Consider the following 26150-nt stretch of genomic DNA (forward strand, 5'->3'; position numbering starts at 1 on the left):
TAAAATATTGGATTGATTGCGAATTAACCCTAATCCAATCCGATTAAAATCCGAACCGATATATTATAATAAAAAACCACTATTTGGACTCGAGATATCTATTAATTGAAATTGGTAAGAACATAAAAATGCATATCTTTTCCTTGTATATCTTGAAGAAAAACATCCGGGGTTATATGCCCTTGCCATGTCAACTATGTACAAACCGCATATATATTTACCACGTGCATTCATCACAATTCTAATTAAAAAGAAAACAAAAAAAACAAAAAAACAAAGAGTCGTGATAAAATGACTCGTCAGGTGGCATACTCAATCGGCTCATTAACGTGACAAGTTTGGAACCGTAGATTTGTACACGATTGCACTTCCCCATGCAAAAGTGTATCCGAGAGAGTCGTGTATCCCGAGGCAGAAAGATCTACGATTTCCAAACTTGTCCACGTCAGTGAGTTGATTGAGTATGCCAGCTGGCGAGTCATTTTGTAAAGACTCAAAATGAAAATAAGAAAATCTGTTTTTTCTTTTAAGTTTTTCATCCCTCTTGTGCGTCTAGTCGTCTTCTTCAACCTCTGCTCTACTGTTAGAAAGCCTGAACTTCAAGCCGAAGAACTTCTCACCTTCCATTCTCCTTGCACTGCAGATTTGGACTCTAGGAAACCCATAAAATCTGGTTCTCTCTCTGCCCCTAAAACCCTAGGTAGTTCATGTCTTCAACCTCTTTTTACGGCACCACCTCATTCTCTCTCTTTATCCAAATTCAATCTTCTCCGTCTCTCTAAACTAGGTATACTAATTGATCGATTTTGTTGATTAAATTGTGTTGTTTTTAACCAATTTTAAATTTGTAATCTCCTTTAAGCTCTATATCTCTCTCTGTTTCTCTTATCTAGGGTTCTCATTCTCAAATTTCCAAGAAAATGTCGGACTCAAGCAATCTAAAAACGTGGGTCTCGGACAAATTGATTTCGCTTTTAGGATACTCTCAGTCCACTATTGTTCAATACATCATTGGATTGTGTTAGTTCCCAAACTTCTCTTGCTGCTTTAGATTTTCGTTTTTTAATCTTAAAATGTAACAATGTGTTGGTAATGGGTACAATTCTTATTGTAATAACGTTGTTGATTTTGCAGCTAAGCAAGCGGGTTCTCCTGCTGAGGTTGTGGGCAAACTTGTAGAGTTTGGATTTTCGTCATCGGCAGAAACACGCACTTTTGCCGAAGAGGTTTTTGTCAGAGTTCCTCGCAAAGCTTCTGGTTTGAATGTAAGTTATTACTTATTAGTCGGAGTTCGTTCTGCAGTACCGTACCCATTTATTTTTTTTCTAGTTTTTGGTAAGATAAAGATATGTTGAAGATTAATTTGGAGGATAAAAGTCACGGTTTTTGTCTAACAAATCAAAAATTCAAGATTACTAGCATTGCTATTAATTTCCTCCTTTCGTTTAGCCATCCCTTAAGCTGTGGAAACTATAATTCGATCCAACATGTTGTGGGGACCAAATGAGTTCATCCTCATTGTTAGGGTCAAGACTGATGGGATGAGCTTTGTTATTGATATTTGTCTTTGATTTGGTATAGATTTTAACATGATATTACTGTGATCCCTGATGCGTTATGATTTATGTTTCTTTGACCCATAATCTAATCTATGCCAATGTTCATTAGAGGCATTCCTTTAGGAAGCTTTTCCACCCCCAAGACGAGTTTTGAGTGTCCCCAAGAAGCTTCTAATAAACTTTTTACTTTAAAATATTTGGCTTCAAGAATTCTATGGAAAGAATTGGGATTAGACATGGGGATCCGAGCTAGCTTTTAATAAAAGGTCGAGTTGCTCAAAGGAATGCTCTTAATTTTGAGGCCTCCAAAATATTTAGAAGAGCATTTATCCCATAAATAGTGTGTTTAGTGCTTGGGGCCACTCCTTGATGCCTTTTAAAATATCGAACTAATATCTCTCTAAGGTTTCAAATTCAGCAACATTCTATAGTTGCTGCACTGACTATTTTCTGTTTCACCAAAATCATCTTCATAATCTTTCTTTATTTTTTTTTTTCTTTTATACATCAGACTTATCAAAAAGAAGAAAAAGAAGCAGCTATGTTGGTGAGGAAGCAAAGGAGTTATGCGATTTTGGATGCTGATGATGACGACGATGATGGTGGGGATCACCAAATATCCCAATCGAAGAAAGCGGATTCCCGCCAAAAGCATTTTAGGAAGAAGACTGATAATCAAGACGATGAAGATGACGAGGCATACTTTTTGTACTCTTGTTGGTAGAATTCACCTTTTCCCCCATATAAGTAAGCGGGTTGTATCAACATTTTCTTGTACACCTCTTACTTCTGTTTTGATTTGATACTATGTTGCAGGCAATTGCTCAAGAACAAAAAGAAAGACGAGTTCGAAGACGAATCACCGAGGATGAAGATGACTTCGAGGTACCTTTTTTTTTCTTCTCTAAAGGAACCACGACTCAATATGCTGGCCTTTCTCTATTACATGAAGTAAACCTGTAAAGAAACATGAAAAATTCAAGAACAATATGATTTATTTTCTTATCGATAGCTCTGAAAAGTGAAAATACAAAACATGCTCAGAGGCTTTAAGCAAGAGCTTTTCAAGTTACAGTTGTCTCTTTTCCTCTTACAAATAAGGATCCTTAGGATATGGCCGATGAGCAATACCTCAAACCTGTAATACACTTTCCAAATATATACAAGGTATATGATTATCCTTTCCAAAGCAATGGAATTGTTGAAGAAAATTTATTGAACTTCTACTGAGGAAGAAAAGAAAACAAGATCAGAGTGAGTTTATTAGTAGGTCCGATGACAGTGATGACAAGTGAGTGACCAATAAACATGCCTTGGAGAGGAGCTGAGATCTTGATTTTACCCTCTTTATTTTACAAAATTATAAGGATGGGTTGCCCATTGGCTTTAATTGGCCCATATGGTTGGAACCATTTTGGACCCGTTCCTTGGGTAAGCAATGACTCCCCTATCTTTAGGTGGGGGAGGTATGTAGTTGTTTTATTTTTCTCTTTAGATTTTAGACCTTTAATTTGAAAGTATCCCTTCATTACTGCAAACGGTGTACCATTGTATGGAAGATTTTTTGTCTTCTGTTTATTCTTTTATTTACTCAAATTTTCTTTGGCAACCACCCTGGTGCTTTAAAAGGCCAGGTACACAAGGCACGTGCTGGAAGTGGTAATGGGCATGTCCATGGGATTAGTTGGACCAAGTTTGGATACCCATGTATCAAAAAAAAAAAAAAAATCTTAATATTCTTCTTTTTTCTCTTTGTTCATTTAGAGTTTCTCTGATATAATATTTCATTTAATGATGCACCTAATGCAATTTTCCATAATCATTCCTGTCTGATTTGCTTTTGTAATGACCTCATTGCATTTAAAAAAAAGGTGCAATATGGTGAAGATCTCCATCTCCTCATGTATTTTTTGTTTTTGTTTTTGAGTTGTTGTTCATTTAAATCTTCTAATCATGGTAAATGTAATAAACACTCATACCTTAGTAAGGTCATCACACAGAATTCTATTTAAGAAATATCATATCTTTCTTTATTTCTAATATGGGATTTATTTCTTCCTCATGCAGTCAGAGGAAGCCAGATTGCGTGACCAGGAAGAACGAGAACAGCTGGAGAGGAACATAAGAGAAAGAGATGCAGCAGGAACACGGAAGGTATGCATTGTAATTTAATACACACACACACGGTATTATCAGTGGTGTCATGCTGAATCCATGCATTAGATAGCTGTTAGTTGGCACCTGAAAAGACCAAAAGTATTCTAATGAGAAAGTGACTTCTAAAACAGAAGCAAATTTACTCAATTCATGCCTAGAGCAACATTTCCTAATGTTATATTAAAGTGTTCTTTATCTTTATGCTAATCGCTTCAGGGATTTGTGTTTGAGTTTTACTCTCTCTTCATATATTTGTATGTTTATGTGCTCACACATGTGCATCCATACATAAATATTTATATGTACATGCATATATAGCATCCGTATTGGTGACTTCCGGTGGGATCTGCCACGAAAGTGTATGGATGCCAGATTGCTCCACTTTCTGTTTCAGTGATTGGTAGGTTTTGGAACTTACTGGCTTAAATATGCCGAGAAAATTCCTCCCCCCCAACAAACTTTAAAAAAAAAAAAAAATTTCTGGCTGCCAGCAGGTTTCTTTTCCTGTGTATACACAGCTAAATGTGTATTTACATGTACAGTTGTTCATATATTAGCATTGCTGGATATATGGCGAATAATTTCTTCTATTTTCTCACGGTTTGCTGTGTCATTTACTTATCTCTATAACTGTACCAATGGTTTTCATAGGTTGAAACTTTTTGCACATATTATAGAGTGGTCTTTGTTAATTTTGGAATTCCTATGAAATAACCTTCTCTTTTCTTATTATCTTCTATTGGCAGTTGACAGAACCAAAATTATCACGGAAGGAGGAAGGTATAAATCCTGTTACTAATTCACACATCCCTTTATTTATTTTATCTGGCTCAATCTGATACACAGTTGTATATCAGAGGAAGTGATTCGGAGATCCAAAGCTTCGAAGGAAAATGAGACGGGGACTCTAAGGTTGATCTTTATATTCTTCAGTCGTGCTTGGTTAATGATTAACATGTTTTTGTTCTTTGTGATTGCGCTCCATATCCAACCATTCTAAAGATACTGTTTAGTTGAAAATCTGTGAATTTTAGAAAATCTTAGTTGACTTGGCCATCGATATGTTGAGCATTGAGTTTGACTTGGCTTAGTTGATGAAAGTCAGTCCCTTGGCTGAGTTAACGAAATGCTTGGTAAAATATTGAAACAATGGGGAACACAATTGAAAATAGGACAATAACCTTAAAATGTGACTGAGTTTCTTACCTAGCTAGATTTACTTGATGCTCATCAAACAGACTATTTGGGTTATGAGTTTGGATTTAGATTAGCAAAGCTCAGTTGGTTTTTATTTTTATTTTTTATTATTATTATTTTTTTTTTTTGGGGGGGGGGGGGGGGGAGGTCAGGTTGTATTCTGAAATAAAAACTGAAAAGCATATGTACCGAACATTAAATTGTTGGGACTTGGGGACCAGTCTTCAGTGATGATGATTACTCTAAAGTGGACAAAAGATTAATGATTGGTTCTTTGTAGAAAGATCAGTATTCTATAGGAGTAGCTTAGGGTTGCTTGGTTTAGGGAGAAGAAAGGAAGGAAAGGAGCAGAAGAGAAAACTTCTTTTTTTGGAATGTATTTAACTGAGTTTTTTTAGATGATTGAGAGGATGGTTTGGATTTGCTGAGATTACTTTCAAATAAAAAAGGCATAAGAAACGTTAGCTGGAATCGATCTCTTTGTTTTTCTTTTATCATAAGTTCATCTGCATTTCTAAGTAAATATAAAAACCTGGTGAGGGGTCTTTTTCGAGGAGTTCTTATCTCGGTGGGAGGTCATTTGTAGTATTGAAATACCTTAGCGGTTATTGTTGTTTCTGTTTCGTGTTGTTTTTTTCCGCTTTCTTTTGGGCGGGTCACCTTGACCTCCCCCTTTGTTTTTGTATCCTTTCTTTATCTTATCAATCAAATATATATATAAAACTGGCGAGTCTATTAACGTGCTTAATTTTTTTTCTTTAATGACCCATAAATACTTCCTACTCTTGTAACTTGTTGCAGCTTCCTGGTTGAATTGATTGATTTACCTAGGTATCAATTACATGTCCTGTTTTTAATAGTCTTGTTTCTGTCACAGAAAATTTTCGAGACAAGAATATTTAAAGAAAAGAGAGCAAAAGAAGTTGGAGGAGATCAGGTATGACAGAACTATACCTCATTTCATTGTTTATTTTGTCTGTAATGTAGTTTATTCCAATAATAGATTTTTTTAATGCTTTTCTAATATTTGGCCTTCCAATTCAATCTTTATTGCCATAATATTTCTCTGATCTCATGCAAACCAATGTCAATCTCAGGGATGACATAGAAGATGAGCAGTATCTTTTTGAAGGTGTTAAGCTGACTGAAGCAGAACATCGTGAGCTAAGGTAATTTGGTTGTCACTTGGGTAAGCATCTTGATTTTTTTCAAAATGATTGGTACTGTGATGAGTAACTAGATTTCGTTATGTACTACAAAAATTACAATGATATGAAAAGAACTTTGCAAATAAATAAAAAAAAGAAAAAAAGAATGAGGGAAGGTGCCAACATGGTAAGTTGGTAAATTATGTGATCAATGGTATCACAGACATGGGATCAAAACCCTTCTTTCACCCTTATTCCCATAAAAAATTAGAGAAACAAATTCCCTACGTGCAAAAGCTACTTTCAATAGTTCTCTAATCTTGTGTTAGCTTAATCTCCCTCTAGAAAAATTCTCTCTAAAGTTTTGTAAACCTTGAAGAAACAATCCAACCTTTACCCTCCTGGTTTCCACAACACCAATGGGATTTGAAAAAGTACTGATTAAAAAATGGGATTAGAAAATGCCTTAAGAACCATGTTTTTTTCATCTTTAATCATTCCCCAACTCCAGCTAGTCCTAGATTCCCAACACAACTAACACCAATATTAATTTTTGATGGTATCCTTTACTCGAACTGTAAAATTTGATGACATGTCTTTTAACTTGTTCATCTTGGCTTTGACTTAACCTTCAAAAGCCTCCACCAATGACAAACCCCAACCACTAAGAAAATGTGACAATGAACTGCCCATGAATCCACTCTATGTGAGCCCTTTAAACTGCGTTGTACATTTTTTCTCTGCACCATAATACAATGTTAAAATCCTTTGATTTCTTTCCTTCCAAAGGTCCTAACACGAAGCATATAGAAGAATTTTTCAAAGAATAATCTTTTTTGCATCATTGATAAGCCTAATGGCATGTTTATTTTAAGGTACAAGAAAGAAATTTACGAGCTAGTGAAGAAGCAATCTGAAGATTTGGATGATATCAATGAGGTAAATGCCAATTTATAGAGAGGTACATTATGTATGTTTATTGATGTGTAGTCTCTTGTAAATCAGTGTTTATTACTCTATTCTTTCATTGAAGTTCTTAGTAAATGATTGGATTGGTTTCTTAAATTTGTTTTGAAGTGCAGTATAGGATGCCTGAAGCCTATGACCAGGATGGGGTTGTAAATCAGGAAAAGAGATTTGCTGCAGCAGTGCAGCGGTACAGGTCAGTTTTCTTTTGATGAGACACCAAGGTTCACCACAACCATACACGTGCACAAATCACAATTCCTTAGAGACTCCTTTTCAACTAGATGGGGATATGAACTTCATGTTCTGGAAATGCACATTGCTGTGTGTTGTATGTCTGTTTAAGTTTATAATTTTGTCGTTGTTGTGATTAGGGACCCAAATTCTGGAGATAAAATGAACCCGTTTGCAGAACAGGAGGCATGGGAAGAGCATCAAATTGGTCAATTCTTGTTGATATTTTCGTCACTAAATTTTTGAAATATAGTATTCAAGTTCATCTTATTGTTCAATGTTCTTAATCTAAAAATACTGTCTTGCAGGAAAGGCAACCCTGAAGTATGGTTCAAAAAACAAAAAACAAATAACAGATGATTATCAGTAAGTTACTTGATTGCTACCATTTCTTTTGTTCTCTCTTAATGAGTAAAGATATTTTATTAAAATCATCAAAAGAGGAAGGGGCCAAGATTACCCTCTCAATGAAGAGGGAAAAAAAACAAGAAAACAAGAAGAGATAATAAGAATTTTTTTGTTATAATATTATATATATATATATATATATATATATATATATATATATATATATATATATATATGTGGGTCCCGTTCGGCACCCAACAATTTGCCCAACATGTTTTGTCCTACATGGGTTAGAAGTTATGGAATAGGCTGATTTTTGGTGAGGATGATCTCCTCACCAAAAATCAGCCCATTCCAAAACTTCTAACCCCATCACAAATGATTTACAAAAAATGGATGGTCCACGATTTTTCAACTTGTAAACATGGGTTAGAAGTTTTGGAATGGGCTGATTTTTGGTGAGGATGATCTTCTCACCATAGAGATCATCCTTGCCAAAAATCAGCCCATTCCAAAACTTCTAACCCGTGTAGGACAAAACATGTTGGGCAAATTGTTGGGTAAATGGTTGGGTGCTGAACATTTCCCTATATATATATATATATATATATATATATATATATATAGTTTTCAGTTTGTTAAGAAAATAAGATCTTCTCTTGGAATGCCACTGTCATAGTTTTCATTTCTTTGTATACCTGAATGCATATTTACTTATAATTCTCTTAAATATTAAATGTCTAGGTATGTGTTTGAGGACCAGATTGAGTTCATCAAGGCATCAGTTATGGATGGTGTCAAAGTATGTGGAAGATATTTCAGTTGTTTATGTTTTCTGTTATCATTGGCAGTTCTGTTTTGTCTTCTTGTACGATGTTCTCCATGCGAGATTATATATATATTTTCCTTCTAAATTTTCTTTTTTCTGGTTAGTATGAGGATGAGCTACCTTCCGAGTCACCTGAGGGCTTCAAGGACAAAACAATGTTACAAAAACTTCAGGTGTGCATTTCCTATGCATTGTTCTTTGTCTAGAATGAATTTTTCCAACTTTGTCTAGTAAGTGTCCAAGCCGGACATACTATTTGAACTCATTAGCATTATATAATTTCTTTTAATATTTGCTTTGTTCATTCAGGACGATAGAAAAACTCTGCCTATCTATCCTTATAGAGAAGAGCTACTCCAGGCTATTTCCGATCATCAGGTTTATGAAGTTCTTGTGTTAGATCTATGTTCCCCATTAAACTACTATGAGCCTTCTAAGTAACATGTTTGTTGATGGAATTTTATGGCTTCTTGCACTTGTGTATACACGTTGTCTATGTATCCGGAAAAACCTTTTATGTTCGTAAGCGGTCATTTAATTTTGCTCACATTATTGCACTGAAAATGCAACTTGTATTTTTTGTCTTCTTGCTCTTGTAGGTTCTTGTAATTGTTGGAGAGACTGGTTCTGGAAAGACTACTCAAATTCCACAATATCTTCATGAAGCTGGGTACACTAAACGTGGAAAGGTATGGTTAGTATTTTATTTCATTTTATATTGTGAAATAAAAGGAACACACTAAGGCAATTTTACAATTATGATTCACCACCTTGTGATGTATCCTGCTTCATTTGTTAAAAATTGAGTATGGTAGGCACGATCTGTCTTCTATGACTTGGAAAGTTTCTACAATTTCATTGATTTTGTAGAAGTGCATCTTTAATTTATGGTTACCGGTCCTTTATATTTCTTGCTTCTCTGTTTTGTCTATTGATGCCGGAGGAAGAGTCAGAGCAAAATCATTCATAGGTTGGCTTCCATGCATTTTCTGCTGAATAATGATCTGGGATATATTTGTTGCATTCACTTCCCTAATTTATTTATTGTGAACTTTTGATCACATGGAACAATTTGCGTAGTTATCCATGCAGTTCTTTTATTTTTATTTTTTATTAGCCTGGATTATCACAATCTTTTCTTCTTTTCCACAGGTTGGATGTACCCAGCCACGCCGTGTTGCTGCAATGAGTGTTTCTGCACGAGTTTCCCAAGAAATGGGTGTTAAACTTGGTCACGAGGTATATCCTTTGGGTTGTAAATGCGGCCCGGTACTCTGCCAAGATATTATCTCAATAATAGACTTAACATTGAAAATAACCAAAACATGCATTTTTTTCCCTTCTCTTGTATCGGGGCTATCTCGGCCTCCATTTCTTTTCTTCTTGTTTTAATAATTTTCTACAATTATCCAAAAAAAAAAAAAAAGGGCTGTGGACTGCCAACTTTGAAAAAGAGAAATAATTGGACAAGGAAAATCCAAGTGATACCAAAAAATCTATTAAAAATGGGAGCATATTTCTTGTGAAAAATTACGGTGGTGAAGGCAGACCTAAGATCAAAACTTCCCCCTTTGTTCTCTGTCTTAGATAACTAAGTACTTGACAACAAAATAATATTGATCGTACTTCCTATACATGTACTGATATTATTTATTGGTGTCAATTGAAGTCCACAATCATTAGGTTATAGGTTGGGGATCCATAGACTAATGGAAAATGAACTCATGTGTTCACTCACAATCTTGACAGTGTAAACATAAAATCCAACGGTCTAGAGAAATCTTAGGGATATGTGATGGATTCTCGAGATACATATATTGTTTCAACCGTTGCATTTCATGTTTACAGGGTTGGGATTGTGAGTGAACATATGAGCTCGCCTTCCATGAGTCTACTGATCCCAACCCTAGGTTATATACTTACATTGTCATCTAATTAATAGCTTCCAAGTAGCCGGCGCTGATCGTTATCTTTTCTACTTTTAGGTTGGTTATTCTATTCGTTTTGAGGATTGCACTTCAGAAAAGACAATCCTGAAATATATGACAGATGGAATGCTGTTAAGGGAATTCCTTGGTGAACCTGATCTAGCAAGCTACAGGTAAGCTAAGTTATATTGTCACATTTATGGCTATGTTGGATAGAGAATTCATATATTGCTGATGTTTTCCCTCTGCTAAATCTTCAGCGTGGTGATGGTAGATGAAGCTCATGAAAGAACACTCTCCACAGATATTTTATTTGGTCTCGTCAAGGCAAGCACAAACTCCTTCAAGTTGTTTAAAGTTTTGTGAGGGCCTTTCCATGTTCTTCTTTTCCACTTCTAATTAATTGTCCGACTTGTACTGATGTTTCTTGCAGGACATAGCTCGGTTCCGAAGTGATCTTAAACTGCTTATTTCGAGTGCGACTCTGGATGCTGAGAAGTTCAGTGATTATTTTGACTCCGCTCCAATTTTTAAAATACCAGGAAGGCGATTCCCTGTTGATATACACTATACAAAAGCACCGGAAGCTGATTACTTAGATGCTTCTATTGTCACTGTTCTTCAAATCCATGTGACCCAGCCACCTGGTGATATACTGGTCTTCCTTACTGGACAAGAGGAAATTGAAACAGCAGAAGAGATTCTTAAACATAGAACTAGGGGACTGGGAACAAAAATTGCAGAACTCATAATTTGCCCGATATATGCTAACCTTCCAACCGAACTGCAATCTAAAATTTTTGAGTCCACTCCTGAAGGGGCCAGGAAAGTTGTTCTGGCAACAAACATAGCTGAAACATCGCTCACAATTGATGGGATAAAGTATGTAATTGATCCTGGATTCTGTAAGATGAAAGCTTATAACCCACGGACAGGTATGGAGTCTTTACAAGTCAATCCCATCTCTAAAGCATCTGCAATGCAAAGGGCCGGTCGATCTGGACGAACTGGCCCTGGGAAGTGCTTTCGTCTGTATACTGCCTACAATTATCATAATGATATGGAAGACAATACTGTGCCAGAGATTCAAAGGACTAACCTTGCAAACACTGTGCTCACTCTTAAGAGCCTTGGAATTCATGACTTGTTGAATTTTGATTTCATGGACCCTCCACCAGCTGAAGCTTTACTTAAAGCCCTGGAGTTGCTCTTTGCCCTTAATGCACTGAATAGTTTAGGGGAGCTCACTAAGGTTGGGAGAAGGATGGCAGAGTTTCCTCTTGATCCCATGCTTTCTAAAATGATAGTTGCATCGGAGAAGTACACGTGTTCTGAAGAGGTCATTTCAATTGCTGCTATGCTCTCAGTTGGGAATTCAATCTTTTATCGTCCAAAGGACAAACAAGTTCATGCTGATAATGCCAGGCTGAATTTTCACACTGGGAATGTGGGGGACCATATTGCATTGCTTAAGGTGCTTTACTATTGCATGTGTATTTAAGGTGTTTCACTAAGAGTCTAAGACAGCAAAATACTTGTACTATAAATATAAAGGTTCTCTACTGTGCAAATGGTACACATGCTCGCATGTCAGTATTGATCCTGTAGTACTAGCAGTGTCACGATCCTAGGGTTATTGAGTATGCACTCAAAGTTGCTTCGTAGCACATATTTTAGGGCTCACTGATCCCCACAAATTGTCTGCTGACTTCTTGGTGCACCTATACGCTAAAGTGATGAAGAACAATATCCAGTCATTGGATTTGAACATTTTTCATCATGGACCAGGCCCATGACTAAAAACATTAGGTTTCAAGGACATTATGAAAAATTAATCCTCATATCTAACTGATAGAAATCATCAGGCAGGTATGTAGGTACAACAAAGGGTTGGCTGCATATTTTTTTGGTCATGTGACTGAAAGAGTTCACCACATGACATTTTTGGGTGATGGGTTCATGACATCTTTGTTCTATATTTTTATTTGGTTTAACCCATATTTCCCTTTGTTGTTTTAATTTTGATTCTCTTGTAAACCCATTGACTATCCAAACCAAAATAAAGTATTGTAAACCCATTGACGACTGCCATCTGTTTTTTAACCTTCAATTCATGATTCACCCGGAGTCCTTACCCTACTTGCTATTGTGGTTTGTCAGGTCTATGAATCATGGAAGGAAACAAACTTTTCCACTCAATGGTGTTATGAGAACTACATCCAGGTAGACTCTGATGTGCTTCACATTGGTCATTTTTCGTCGTATTTTTCTTTTTGTTCATTCTTCTGTTGGTAGATTTTTGTTTTGGTTGATGGCTTTCTTGAAATATTTGAGTCACATACATCCACACCACTAAATTTTCTGAATACTCGATCAATATTCAGAAAGTTTTGTATCAACAATTTAATGTCTTCCTACAGTATTGGTTCAATATTATGACCGGTAATTAAATAACTTATTAAATAAAAATAACCAGGGAAGAAAGTTATATTGAGAATTTCTATGCGTTCCTTGCTATGTAACAAGAGGGTTACATTTTCCAAGAACTTGCTGCATTGGACAGTCTCATTTCCACGCGTAGGAGACATGCAGTCAGACTTCTTTTACTAATTAAACTTTAAGAAGACCAGGGAAAATCCGCGATATGTTGAGAATTTTTATAAGCTCCTTCATATAACAAGGACATGTTCTCCAAGAATATGCTGTTGGACAGTGTCGTATCCATTTTTTGGACACATGCCGTCAGCCTGTCTAAAAAAATCCCTTATCTTTATTCTTTTTTTTTTTTTTAAATTCAGCTATTACTTATATATTGGTCATGTGATTTTTAATGTATATTAAAAATTATATATTTATTTGCTCCTTCCTATGTATAAACTTTATATTTATCCTCTTACTTGTTCATGGGGTTCAGTATCTTGACACTTTGTACTGGTTTGAGCAATGACGCACATTTCTGTGTCTTTTTTATATTGGCTCCTTTCAGCATTATCTACAACTACTTTTTTTAACGTCTGATGAATCTTTTATCTCTTAACAATTTTTTCTTGTCTTTACTTTTAATATGTCAGGTTAGGAGTATGAAACGTGCCAGAGATATAAGGGATCAATTGGAGGGTTTATTGGAGAGAGTCGAAATTGAACTCTCATCCAATCCCAACGATTTGGAAGCAGTAAAGAAGGCCATAACAGCTGGTAACCACACAATTCTTTTCCCTAGGACTCTTGTAACTAAAATCATTCTCTCTTTTTATTGATGCTAGTTCTACTTCCACTTCAGGATTTTTTCACCATTCTGCAAGGTTGCAAAAGAGTGGAGCTTATCGAACCGTTAAAAATCCTCAGACAGTTCATATACATCCAAGTTCTGGACTATCACAGGTGAAATATCCATATATACCTTAACATGTTTTTTATTCGAATTTTTCTTGTTTTTTGGTGGGTAAGCTGGGTTTGAACGTACTATGTCAAAGTTGTTTTGCAATGTGTCAAACCCAAGGGGGAGTTTTTTTTTGAGGATTTGTTGGGTAGATGAGATTGGGTCTATGATATTAGTTAGTGAGGCGTGAAGTGGGTTACAGATCTGCGGTGTGTTGCATGGTTATTTCACCCATTTTTCACCCTATTTTTGTAATGGGATGGTCATCTCAATCTCCTTTTCTTGACTAATGAATTTTACTTATCACAAAAGTAAATATAAAGAATTCGTGTACTATACACATGCACAGTTAGTAGTAGGATCCTTCTACCATAGGAGTCGATCCCGCTCCCTCTTCCCAAAAAAAAAACTTCATCGAAATTAGTTTTTTTTTTTTTTTTTTTTTTTTAATTTTAATATTTGAAAGGAGGTTAAGGTAAGAAAAGGCAGATATCAGAATTTCTTTAATCGCAACTGCCTTTTCATTGTATCCTTGCCCTTACACGTGAGGTGGCCTCATACAAATGCTCCCCCTTTGTGCAGCTTAAAGTCCACCTTTTATAGGATGTAGGGCTAAGGTAAGAAAGGCGGATATCAGAGTATGATATTTCCATCACTTTACTTGCCTGGTCTATGAACTAGATGACGTGATATTTGGTCTCTCTCTCTCTCTCTCACTCACACACACACACACACATTTTTCAGCATAGTGAATCTTTATAAACAATGAGTACAAGATTTGTCCCGGACAAAGTTAAAGGAAGTTACATATACATACAAGCTTTTTATTGAAGCCTAAGCATCAAATGTGAGTTGTATACTTCTTATTGATTTTCTGTTTTTCCCTTCTTTCTTTTAGGTGCTCCCTAGGTGGGTAATTTATCACGAGCTGGTGCTTACTACAAAGGAGTACATGAGACAGGTAATCTTTTTGCTAGAAATCTTGCTATCACACTCGTCGTATGGTCCATAGAGCAAATTAAGGTGATCAAAGCTAATTGGGAAGTTTGATCGTGCAGGTTACTGAATTAAAACCCGATTGGCTGGTGGAAATTGCACCCCACTACTACCAATTGAAGGACATAGAAGATAGTATGTGCTCTCTCTCCCCTATGATTTTTCTCACTTCACTATCTCTCTGTTGCATTTTTATTAAAAATACTCCCTTGGTGTTCTAACAACTCCAAGGTAATTACTTTACCAAGTTTGTTACCCAACAAACCTTGGAGTGGGCGCTACATCATTTACAAGATTAAATACCTATAATATCCTCAGTTCTTTCAATCAAATACATATCATATCCCCTCCCTCCTCTTAACATCTATTCTCTACCAATATCATGGATCAAGCCAATACATATATATGTATTTTTATTTTTTTAATCTGATTTTTACTAGGAAATCTTGACTTCTCACAAATAAAGAGACCTAAATCCCCCTGTTTTTAAAGTGTTAAAAAAACCCTTGATTTACTTCTCAAAACCCATTGAGTATATCCTACTCTTCAAGCAGATTCTATCTACTTCAACCTTTCAAAAAATAAAAGGTTCACTCTTCAAAAAATTATTCATAAAAAATAGGTAGAAAAAGTTTTTCTTGAAAATGCAATTTTTGTTTGATTGCATATTTTCCCTAAATATGAATAAAGAAAAATTTAACGAATCTGAATCCCATTCCCAATTTCATATTTGAACTTATAATATCAGGGGTCAATTTGGTCAACCTTATATTCTGGTTATTTTTTTAATCAAGACATTCAATTGCCACACCAACTCTTATTAAGAGCACTCCAATTCATGTGATGTCAAAGAAGCATTTAGTACATATCTTGGGGTTCCCTTAGTAAAAATTGGTATGGCAACAAAAGCTCTCTTTTTAAATTATAAAAATTTCATTTTTTTTTTCCTTCTAATAGTATTCTCAAAATTCCTTTAGCTCATATTTTAATTACAAACGGACCCTTATGATACATGTGCATCTAGTATATATATAATTTTTAATAATTTCCATGACTTTTTCCCCAGCTTCCCAAATTTTGCTGATTTTTTCGGCATTTTCTCCTCTCCAACTTATCCCAAACCCTGACTTGGTGCCTGTGGTTGGAATGGCCAGAACTGAGAAACTTTGTACAATTCACACAATTATGTTCGTCAATCTTTGTAGTTATGCCCCAACAATTTTGGACTGGTCCTCACACTGATTTTTCTATCCACATGAGGGCTTTCATCTTATAGAAATGGTCTGAGGGAGAATTTTGGGGTTCTGACCTATATTTCCCTATGGGTGATCCTAACATTTGGATGTTCCGCATTGATGGCATGTACATGCGGTATCATTGGGTAACCTAAGTACATTGTGTCTCTCCATCCTCATTGCCTAAAACTTGATTGCAAAATCATTTTGTCCTTAGGTCACCTTTATCTAACATGATTTGCAACATTGAAATCTGCAAGATACTTTGATGATGTAGCTAATGAGTTAATATTTCCCTATATTGTGTAGATTAATAAATTTTATTTAATGTCACAGCTGGTGCAAAGAAAATGCCCCGTGCGCAAGGGCGTGCAACGATGGACTAAACACTGCTCAGAGAAGAAATAAGAAGCTGTAAATATGTTTGTTACGGCAAAGCTAAAGATAGCTCTTACCCACCATGTAGAATTTTTAGCAGGGGAAAGCACATTTTTGTTTGGTGGCATCTGAAGCGATGTGTCAGATTTCACCCTACTGTTTGGTTTTTTAACTTAGATTTGATCTGTGTAGATTAAAACACTACATTAATTTTAATAAATAGTTTTTTATTTTTATTTTTTATCATCAATTTCTTGTCTATTATATATTTTTCCCCATTTTTTGTCTGGTTGAAAGTCATCTGAATATTGTCGTCTAGTTTTGGAATATGAGAAGATGGGTTTGAATTTGTTTTGCTTGTTTGGGACCTAATTGCTTCTCTTTTAAAAAGAGAAACCACCACCATGTATGGTTGGCTTGGATTTAGTCTTTCAGCTTTGTGGGTAGAAAACAAACAAGAGCACATTTTAGTGGGTGTTAGTGGTTTGACTCAAATACAAAGTATACAAGAAAATTAGGTTTTGAAGACTAACCCTTGTTGACTTTGGTAAGTCTGGTAAAATGGGGTTAAATCTGGTAGTCTGAAATCATGGTTTCAGCCTAACTAATGTTAGTTCTGGTGCCTCTGGTAGTGATGTTTAATCTTTTTGGGTTCTACCCAACCAAGGAATGAAACGACTGCTAGCCAAATTTTCAACTTCTGCCCATTGAAATATTTTCATATTCTACTACCCATTTTTTTAAGGTATATTCTACTTACCGTTCGATCTAAGGACTAGGGTTAGGGATCTAGGGTTTGGATTCTGATGAGGACCCAAACTAATAAGGATCTGATCTAATTAATTGTTGGATTGGTTTTGGATCAATCATGTCCAATCCAAAAGTATGTAAGAACATGTATAAATTGCTTAATGTATTTACTTAAATGTATGATGTATATTTTTTTTAAATCAAATCAGATTTGATCCTCGTTGGTCCAAATCAATTGTTACTGGACTGATTTGGGTCTGAATATCGAGATCTGATAAGTAGCTTCTCATTCATAGTGACAAAATTCTCCAATTTTTTTTTTCGTAAAATTCTCAATAAGAGACTAGCCGTCTAAAACAGTATTTTGACAAATGAATCATCAATTTATCAATTAATTGTGGCACATGGTAACATTTTTACGCTTTACCCTCAAGTTTTATTTTCAACATTCAAATGAATGAGACGGGGTTTTCAGAGAGGTTGAAGATGATGGCATTTGGTAAAAAAAAGAAAACCGAAACGCATCATTTGCATATTATTGGAATTTTTCTGATTCTTTTATAACTTTCCAAATTTATCTGAATTGAGCCCCCACTGAATGGTTACAGAATCCAAACATCGTTACCAACATCTTTTAAAGAATGATCAAAACTATGACATTGATTGCAAACAAACTTGTAAGAACGAACAAAACTATGAAATTGATTGAAAACTACCTTATTTGCAAAACATCTAGTATTTCTTCTTCCTCTTCATCATGTCTTAAGCCCAATGATATGGGATCTCAGCATTTAGTCTTATTTTGGCATTCAACCATCTATAATTATATATCTACTTAGGCATATGTTTTCACATCTTTTCAATAGTTATTCTTAGCGTTCCGCACTCCTTTTACAAACTTCAATTTTTACTAAAATGCCCACTATCGACACTCTTATTACCATCTATCATACATGCTCAAATCATTTCAATCAACTTCTCTTTATTTTTTTACCTACACAAGATACAACATGCCCAAAAATACATGGTTGTAACTCTATGGCTGTGCAGTATTTTGAGAGAGAGAGAGAGAGATGGTTTCTAAAAGTTATAAGAATTTATTCATGATATAGCAAAAAACCCAAGTAAAGAACACAGTACACTGTGAAGGCAAAACCCAAAGCCTCCATATTGGTGGTAGGTAGGTAATCCAGATTCCAGACTAAACTATTAGGCAAAATTAAGAAACACAAGGGACCCATATATGTCTGAAAGTAAGATCATAAGAATATAAAATAATCAAACTGTCTCTCAAACATCCTTCTTTTTCTTCTAGTTTTGATTCCACTACAAGCTTCCATCTATGCAGCATTCTTCTCTTTTATGCCATAGCAGGCATGTCCTTGACCCATGGATCTAGAGGCTTACCAATCGAATATACGATGAATCCAATCTCCCTCAGTTTCTCCACATCCACAATGTTCCGCCCATCAAACACGAATGCGGGCTTCTGCATATTATCGTAAATCTTTTGGTAATCAAGCGTCTTGAACTCATCCCACTCGGTCAAAATGCAGATACCGTGGGCGTCCTTGGTGGCCTTATAGGCATCCCAAACCACGCTCACTTGCTTCACCGTAGTGGGGCTCATGGGCTGGAGGTGAATCGGGTGATCCCAATCGAACTTGTTCATTGTGAGATCCCTCTGGATCTGATCCTCCATCACTTGTGGATCGTAGATGCTTAATTTGGCCTTGTCACCTAACAACCCCTTGCACACATCAATCGCAGGGGTTTCCCTCGTGTCTCCAGTGTCCTTCTTGAAGGCAAATCCGAGCACAGCAATCTTCTTTCCTGAGACTGTGTTGAACATGGAGGATACCACTCGGTTTACAAACCGATTCTTCTGGTAATCGTTGATCTTGATGACCTGTTTCCAATAGTTTGCTACCTCAGTGAGGCCATTGCACTCGCAAATGTATACAAGGTTGAGGATATCCTTCTGAAAGCATGATCCACCGAACCCAACGCTGGCATTGAGAAACTTTGGACCAATCCTTGTGTCCTTCCCAACGGCATGGGACACCTGTGCAACATCTGCCCCAGTTGCCTCACAAAGTGCTGACATGGCATTAACAGATGAGATCCTCTGAGCCAAGAAGGCATTGGCAGCGAGCTTCGAAAGCTCCGCGGACCAAAGGTTGGTGGTTATGATTCTGTCTTCGGGCACCCAATGAGCATAAACATCCTTTAAAGCTTGAATAGCTTTCTGGCCTTCAGGAGTCTCCCTACCTCCGATGAGTACTCGATCAGGCTTGAAGAGGTCTTCGATTGCAGTTCCCTCAGCAAGGAACTCCGGGTTTGATAGAATTTGATAGTTGATGCCTTTGCTGTTATGGGTAAGAATCTTTTCGATGGCCTCAGCTGTTTTCACTGGGACCGTCGATTTCTCAACTACGATCTTGTCGGATTTCGAGACATCAGCGATCATGCGGGCCGCACTTTCCCAATAAGTCAGGTCAGCAGCTTTCCCTGCTCCAAGGCCACGAGTCTTGGTCGGGGTATTGACCGAGACAAAGATGATACCTGCCTCTGCTACGTGTTTCTCTACATCGGTGCTGAAAAAGAGATTCTTTCCTCGGCACTTCTTTACAATGTCTTCAAGACCTGGCTCGTAGATGGGAAGCTGATCGCTGTTCCAGGCTGTAATTCGAGGTACAGATATGTCGACAACAACCACTTCGATCGATGGGCATTTGAGTGCGATCACGGCCATGGTAGGGCCCCCTACATATCCAGCTCCAATGCAACAGATTTTCACCATTTTTTCCTCTATTTTTCTCAACCTGCAACACGAGAAGTCCATGTCTATCAGTAAAGAACAACCATTTTAAGAGAATCTAATTTCTAGATCTATATCCAGAACAATTAAACAAGATGGTCTAGAACGATGCATTGGGACGATCAGCAATGGATCCTAAAAGAATGTCAAAGATCTGCTAAATAAATCTAAGTTCTCTCAAGTTCATTCGCCAACAAATTATTTGAGAAGAATTCCACCTAACAGAAAAACCCATTTTGAAGCAAATTAAGTAGACAAGGATTGACAAAACGAAGGGGACTAAAAACTGATTTTGGTTTAGAGAAATCAGAGAATTTGGGGATATTCGAAGAATAAAATAAATTAGTCACAAATTAGAGACCCACATAGCACAAACAACAAACACTAGCTTGAAATAAAGATATAGATAATAGATTGAATATATATAGTGAGTCCAACTTCCTACTGAATCCATCCAAGAAAAGCTTGATTTGCAGTTAAATGTCAGTAATGAGACACAACAAGATCAAATGAGAAACTTAAAAACTAGAGTAGCAATCAGAGTTATTGGATCCACAACAAAATGTGACACAAGCAACAGATCTAACCATATTACGAACAGATCATTTAACACAATCGAATTCCCATTTCAAATCATCAAACAAAACAACAAAATCTAACACAGAAACCTCCTATAAATCAAATAAGTAGGAAAAAAAAAAAAAGACAGAATTAAACATAAGGAAACAAATTCTTCTCTAAAAAGAACATAAACAGTAAACAGATCACGAACCCATAACTAGAATTCATTCAAGAGTTTATTGGAAGTTTTGATTTCAGAACAAAATATTATTACCTTCTGAATTGTTCCTCCTTTCTCTTTACTTCAAGAAGACTAAGTTGAAGAAAAGAAAGAAGAAAACAGTTATATTTTCTTCTGGAAACAAGAAGACTTGGAGACCTCCCTTAAATACCCAAAACCCATCTGAGATCTACCCCCTCAGATTTTATTTTATTTTAATTTTTTCCAAACCGAGTCAGCTTTTACAGCTAATTCGTAATGTTCAACACGTTTACGTTTTCAAACCTACCACCATCCATTAACAAACAAAAGAAACGCCAACTTCTATTTTTATTTTTTATGTTTTTCAGAAACACAATTACCAAACCAGTTTTTTTCATAAAAATTCAATTTTTCTACAAAACTATTGGCGGATGTGAAAGGAGTGAGACCAACCAGAATTATTTAAACGCGTTTTCAATTAAAGATTCATTTATAATATATTAAAAAAGTAGTAAATGAAATGAAATTAAATTAAAAACTCAGATTATGAAATTCATTTCTAACAGAAAAATAAAATGATACTTTTTTTAATTTTATTTTTCAATAAAAAAGCATTAATTTGCAAGAAAAAAAAACTATTTTCTTTCTTACATAACTAATAACAGGTTCAAAAACTCAATTTCAAATAAAACCCATTTCTTAAAAACTAAAAAGACCCAATTTTTCCAACAAAAAAGCGAAATCAAAACTTATACCAAGCAGCATTATTAGAATATTAACCAAAACACGAGAGTTTTATTATTTCCAGTAAAAAGAAGCGAGAGAAAGCTTCAAAACCCAGAAACAAACAAACAAACTAAACAACGTGACTTGGTGGGGTTCAAGAAGCTTTGAGTAAGATCGAAGCTACGCATTAAAGAAACAACATTTACAAACCCTAATTTCAAGTTTCAATGAACGAAGATTAACGTATTTTATACCTCAGAAATTACGCGCAAAAATCCATGACAAACGTTAAGAGCACCACAAAAAAAAAAAAAAAAAAAAATGACCTTTTTCTAGGGTTTATTTATGTAATATTTTGGCTAACTATAGGGAATGATCCCAGACTGTGACAACTATGATAAAATAGTAACTTTTCTACGTGGCAAGTTATTAATGGATATATCCATGTTTTCCAATAAAAACACTCCACGTAAGAATAATACGTTTACTTTTGTAGTGTCGATAGTACTGGATCAAAGGTTCTAACTTTGATAGACTTTTAAAGTCACAACTTATTTTAAGTGAAATAGTTTTGCTAAAACCTATGACATGACACGTGTCACTACTTTGCTGATATGGTTGGTAAAGTTGTCTTTTTCGAAATAAAAAAAAAGTTTTGCTTCAATACACGTGCCTTGTTTTTCATCATAACTAACTAGTTAGCTATTATTGCCACACCAACTGTGTGCAATTCTTTGGAGATTTATATAAGAATGATGTGGCATTAGTAAAAGTTAATTTGGTAATAGCATCTCTCTTTATTTTACCCTCTCGAAAATCGAAATCATAAATTAATCCATTTTAATTTAGATTTTTTTCTGTACACGTGTCTTGTCCCAATCATTATAAAAAAAAAAAAAAAAAAACAAGCCTCTCTCATGAATGAATATTCATATTCTATGAAGAAATTTGGCCACTTGTCCTCTTAAAGATTTCGGACTTGATCTCGAGCTGCAATACTCCCCATGTTGGGTTCAATTTTTTTTGGCCAGCTCGAGAAGGAATTAACAATGTCCAATCCAACTAACCCCAAAGGGTTGGTGAGATGTTTGGGATCACACTTCGCGATGTCTTGAGTACAAATCCTACGTTAGGAGCCACTCTCGATGTTTATCACATAAATTACATGGTGTGTCATGAGGGATGGTATTACACATCCCCCGAGGATTATTCAGGTGTTCTAAGAAGTTTGATATCTCGATTCCAAAAAGACATAAAGAGTTGTCCTGAAGTGACCTCAAGATTGTATCTCATATCATACATCTTGACGTGAAAGTATGTGGGAACCATATATGCTTTTTAACTTATATCTTGATGAAAAACATCTATGATTCCTTGCATTTTCACATCAAGATGTGTGATATGAGGTACAAACTTGAGGTCATTTCAATGTTATTGAAAAATAAAATGTAAAATTACCTTATAACATAATAAGAATATAATTTATGACAAAAGATGAATTTACTCTCAATCCTAACATTTTTCGATTAGGATAGAGAGATTGAACACATAGATGAAAAAAATATATCAAATGATTCTAAATGAGTTTGAAAAATGCACGAATTTAACATTAAAGTACTTGAAAAGTCACCAAAGGTCATTCCAATCCTCATTGGGATTGAGCTTAAACTTATCGAACTTTGCTAGATAAGAGTTTAGAATTGGTCTAAGATACAATCTGTCTCTTTAATGTTGAATTAGGGCTCATCAAAACCCGACCCGAATCCCCTCCAATAACAATCCTAAATTTAATTTTACCCTTTTGGCATGTAAAGAAACTAATACTATTTGATTGGAAATTTTCATCTTTGGAGTTGTAACCAACATTTCTTTTTTCAATCTTCTAGTCTTTAGTAGTTTTGCAAACTCTTGCACTTTTGTTGATTCTCACACTTTTAAACATTAAGAATTTGCAACAATCATCTCGATATTATAGTGATAATTTTTTTTAATCTACGGATTATGAGTTCATGAACTTATACATAATAAATAGTTTGGATCACTTCGATTAAATAATAATCTAACAAGTGATTGTTACACCATTTAAAGTAATGGAAATATTTGTCGTACGAAAGTGATTTTCTCTTCTGACGAAAGAAAAAATTCAAATTCTTTAATCTCCTAATAGCATTCTCTTGCAATTCAATTTTTTTACCGATAAAAAAAAAATACTTATTAGTTTTTCAGAAAATTCATTTTCATGATTTTTATGAGAAATTTATTTTTCTTTGAAAATATTTTCTCTGTAGTCTTACTTAAGGATCTCAATGATTGCCAACGAAAATCGTTAAGAAAATTACAATTTATAGGTATAAGAATTGACATTATGGTTGGTGGAATCAAACATCAGCTACCATTTCTTTTGAGAAATCATCCTTTTGAGGATATTTTCTACAACATCAAACACCAAAATAATTCCGACGAACAACTAAGATGGGAAGATAAATTAAGGTTACCCACAAATTAATCGGGATCCGTTTAGTAATGATCCCCTTGATAATATCTTCCCCCTCGGCCGTCCATAGGTTCCGATCCTTTAACATCAATCATTGGGCCCACATGCTACTCATTTACTATCCAAAAGACTAAAACCTTCCCCCCCCCCCCCCCTCACAAAAAAAAATAATAATAAATAAATAAATAAAAAAGTGTGGATCTGAAAGAGGTGTGCCTATGTGATGGTCCCATAATGATGAAAATATCATGTTACATTTAATAATTTAGCCTAAAAAAATCTAAAAACATTGAGAAAATTATGAAAAAACTTAAGAATCAGTGATGTTTAATAGATGAGGTTGCTTTTAATTATAGGCAACCATGTCCAATAATTGATGAGGGCGCAACCTCACTTACCTGGGTGCGTATGTGGGCACGTTGCACGTGCCAGGGGGATGGAACCCACACGCCTTGGTCTAGTCTCTGGCTCTCTCTTCCGGTCACACTAGTCGGACGAAAGTTTGGATACCCCCGTAAAAAAAAAAAAAAAAAAAAAAGAAGTCCAATAATACATGTGATATTGAATTGTGATCCTTGTCCCGAGTGGTTTGATCAAGTCGGTTGTGATTACACGAGTCAAGTAACTCGGCACATCGTGAGTTATACATGGCCCAATGGGCCTTGTTCAGATGGGTGTAAGGCTTGCTAGTGGAGATGAAAGGAGAGTTATTAAAAGACTAAACCTGGTGGAGTTACACACACAAAGTCTTTTGAGCTATTTTTTTAGGCTTTTGTGTTTGCGCAAATATCATTATAATGAAATTATGGTTCTTGGATTTTCAGCTCATGAAGAAATTTACTCGAATCCAATGGCACATAATTCTTACATTGTCATGATAACATAACGCCCCCATCACAGAACTGTAGATCATCTGCGTCGGGATACACATAATCATAAATCTTTTTCTTGTATATCCCGAGGCAAATGATCTACGTTTCTGTGATGAGAGTGTGTGTCAGAGGGGGGGCATCAGAAAATCATTACACTTCTTAATAAGATTGAAAAGTGCACGACAAGAACCGTATTTCTGGATATTTTAACAGTCGTTATAGAATCTAGAGAAAACATAGCTAAAGAATGACAAATTTTTTGACCAGGAATTGGATGTGATGCAAAGATTTCAACTTGTAATAAATAAATAAATAAATAAACCCCTAATTTTTATCCCTAAAATCAGTCATCTCAAGATCTTAACCTCCATTGTAAATTAATTTTAATTTTGTCTTTAATCCATTGTTTTGAACATCAATTTTACCCCTTGTGGAAAATCATAGAATTTTTGATAAAATTTTTTTCTCATAATCTACTAATTCAAAAGTTCTTTAGATTTGAAAGTTACAATAGATTACACTGAAAGTTGAAAATTAGAGAAATTTGTTTATTCAAGAGGTTAAAGATGACTACTTCTGGAAAGATAAATAAAAGGTTTTCTAGTTTTAGGTTGAAAACGAGGGTAATTAGGCCATTTTGGATTAGTCTATTGGAGAACACCTAGGTCGAGGGGCATATAGGAATTTTGTTGAATATTTGAGATATCTTATATTTTTAAATTTGTGGCATTACCCGCTTTACTTAAGTCTTCTTTATAGATTAATAAGAAATGACCTAAATGCGTTTTTCTTCAATCACTAACCAAAAACCCTTGTCCCCCCCCAGTCATCTTCAAACTGGTCAGACTTTACCAGCCCAGATTTTCTCTTATATGGTATCAATACATATTTTGGGGTGGTTGACTTAAAGGCTTCACTTAGGGTGGGTCTATTTGCACACACCAAAATGGTAAAATGTACCCACTTGTTTTTCTCTCTCTTCTTTTTGGCTATCCTCTATCCCTATTACTTTGGAATTGGGGTCTTGATGGAAAATCTTAGTTTTGTGAAATAAGAATATTTTTGTTGTGTTTTAATAAAGCTTTGTGTTAATAGTTAAATTAAGTTTTAGAAAAATATTAGTTTATTACATTATTTTATAATATATGAAGTAAAATATTTAAAAAATGTATAGAAGTATCCACATATTCTTAGTTTGTGGGAAACCTTTGAGTGGGAGTGTCAATTATTTTTTAAACTCATGTTCAAAAGATTTTTATTCATATCTTAAGTTGACCATTCTTATAGTTCATCAACATGTAAGAATTACAATCCCGATGAGTTGCCCAATGGCAATTTTGGACCAATAACCGGTTAATGCTTGCAGGTTG

At 35.3% G+C, this 26150-nt stretch overlaps 2 protein-coding genes across 2 annotated transcripts; one reads left to right on the top strand and one right to left on the bottom strand.

The window, feature by feature from the left end:
- Window positions 1-526: 526 nt before the first annotated feature.
- LOC147399170 (pre-mRNA-splicing factor ATP-dependent RNA helicase DEAH1-like) lies at window positions 527-16604 on the top strand. Its single transcript, XM_086448627.1, has 28 exons — window positions 527-787; window positions 894-1020; window positions 1135-1265; window positions 2071-2256; window positions 2376-2444; window positions 3627-3713; window positions 4463-4496; window positions 4574-4628; window positions 5791-5850; window positions 6011-6082; window positions 6937-7000; window positions 7144-7223; window positions 7402-7469; window positions 7570-7627; window positions 8354-8411; window positions 8543-8611; window positions 8748-8816; window positions 9038-9127; window positions 9591-9677; window positions 10424-10539; window positions 10627-10693; window positions 10800-11840; window positions 12527-12589; window positions 13438-13561; window positions 13647-13747; window positions 14644-14706; window positions 14804-14876; window positions 16313-16604. Exons 2-28 carry the CDS (start codon window positions 921-923, stop codon window positions 16360-16362), a joined length of 3135 nt encoding a protein of 1044 aa, XP_086304753.1. The 5' UTR covers window positions 527-787; window positions 894-920; the 3' UTR covers window positions 16363-16604.
- Window positions 16605-18178: 1574 nt separating this feature from the next.
- Window positions 18179-20969, bottom strand: LOC147399171 (UDP-glucose 6-dehydrogenase 4). Its single transcript, XM_086448628.1, has 2 exons — window positions 20761-20969; window positions 18179-19929 (listed from the first exon to the last, which is right to left on the bottom strand). The coding sequence occupies exon 2, from the start codon at window positions 19905-19907 to the stop codon at window positions 18465-18467; it is 1443 nt and encodes a 480-aa protein (XP_086304754.1). The 5' UTR covers window positions 19908-19929; window positions 20761-20969; the 3' UTR covers window positions 18179-18464.
- Window positions 20970-26150: the final 5181 nt, after the last annotated feature.

The sequence above is a fragment of the Akebia trifoliata genome, chromosome 7 (assembly GCF_017979445.1).
Source record: "Akebia trifoliata isolate Shusen 1 chromosome 7, ASM1797944v1, whole genome shotgun sequence".
NCBI lineage: Eukaryota > Viridiplantae > Streptophyta > Magnoliopsida > Ranunculales > Lardizabalaceae > Akebia > Akebia trifoliata.

What these genes read in the sequence shown, in the direction of transcription:
- LOC147399170 (XM_086448627.1), top strand. Translation starts at nt 921, where the DNA reads ATGTCGGACTCAAGCAATCTAAAAACGTGGGTCTCGGACAAATTGATT. An exon ending in AGGCTATTTCCGATCATCAG is followed by an intron (nt 8,817 to 9,037) that starts GTTTATGAAGTT and finishes TTGCTCTTGTAG; the next exon opens with GTTCTTGTAATTGTTGGAGA. An exon ending in CAAAGGAGTACATGAGACAG is followed by an intron (nt 14,707 to 14,803) that starts GTAATCTTTTTG and finishes TTGATCGTGCAG; the next exon opens with GTTACTGAATTAAAACCCGA.
- LOC147399171 (XM_086448628.1), bottom strand. Translation starts at nt 19,907, where the DNA reads ATGGTGAAAATCTGTTGCATTGGAGCTGGATATGTAGGGGGCCCTACC.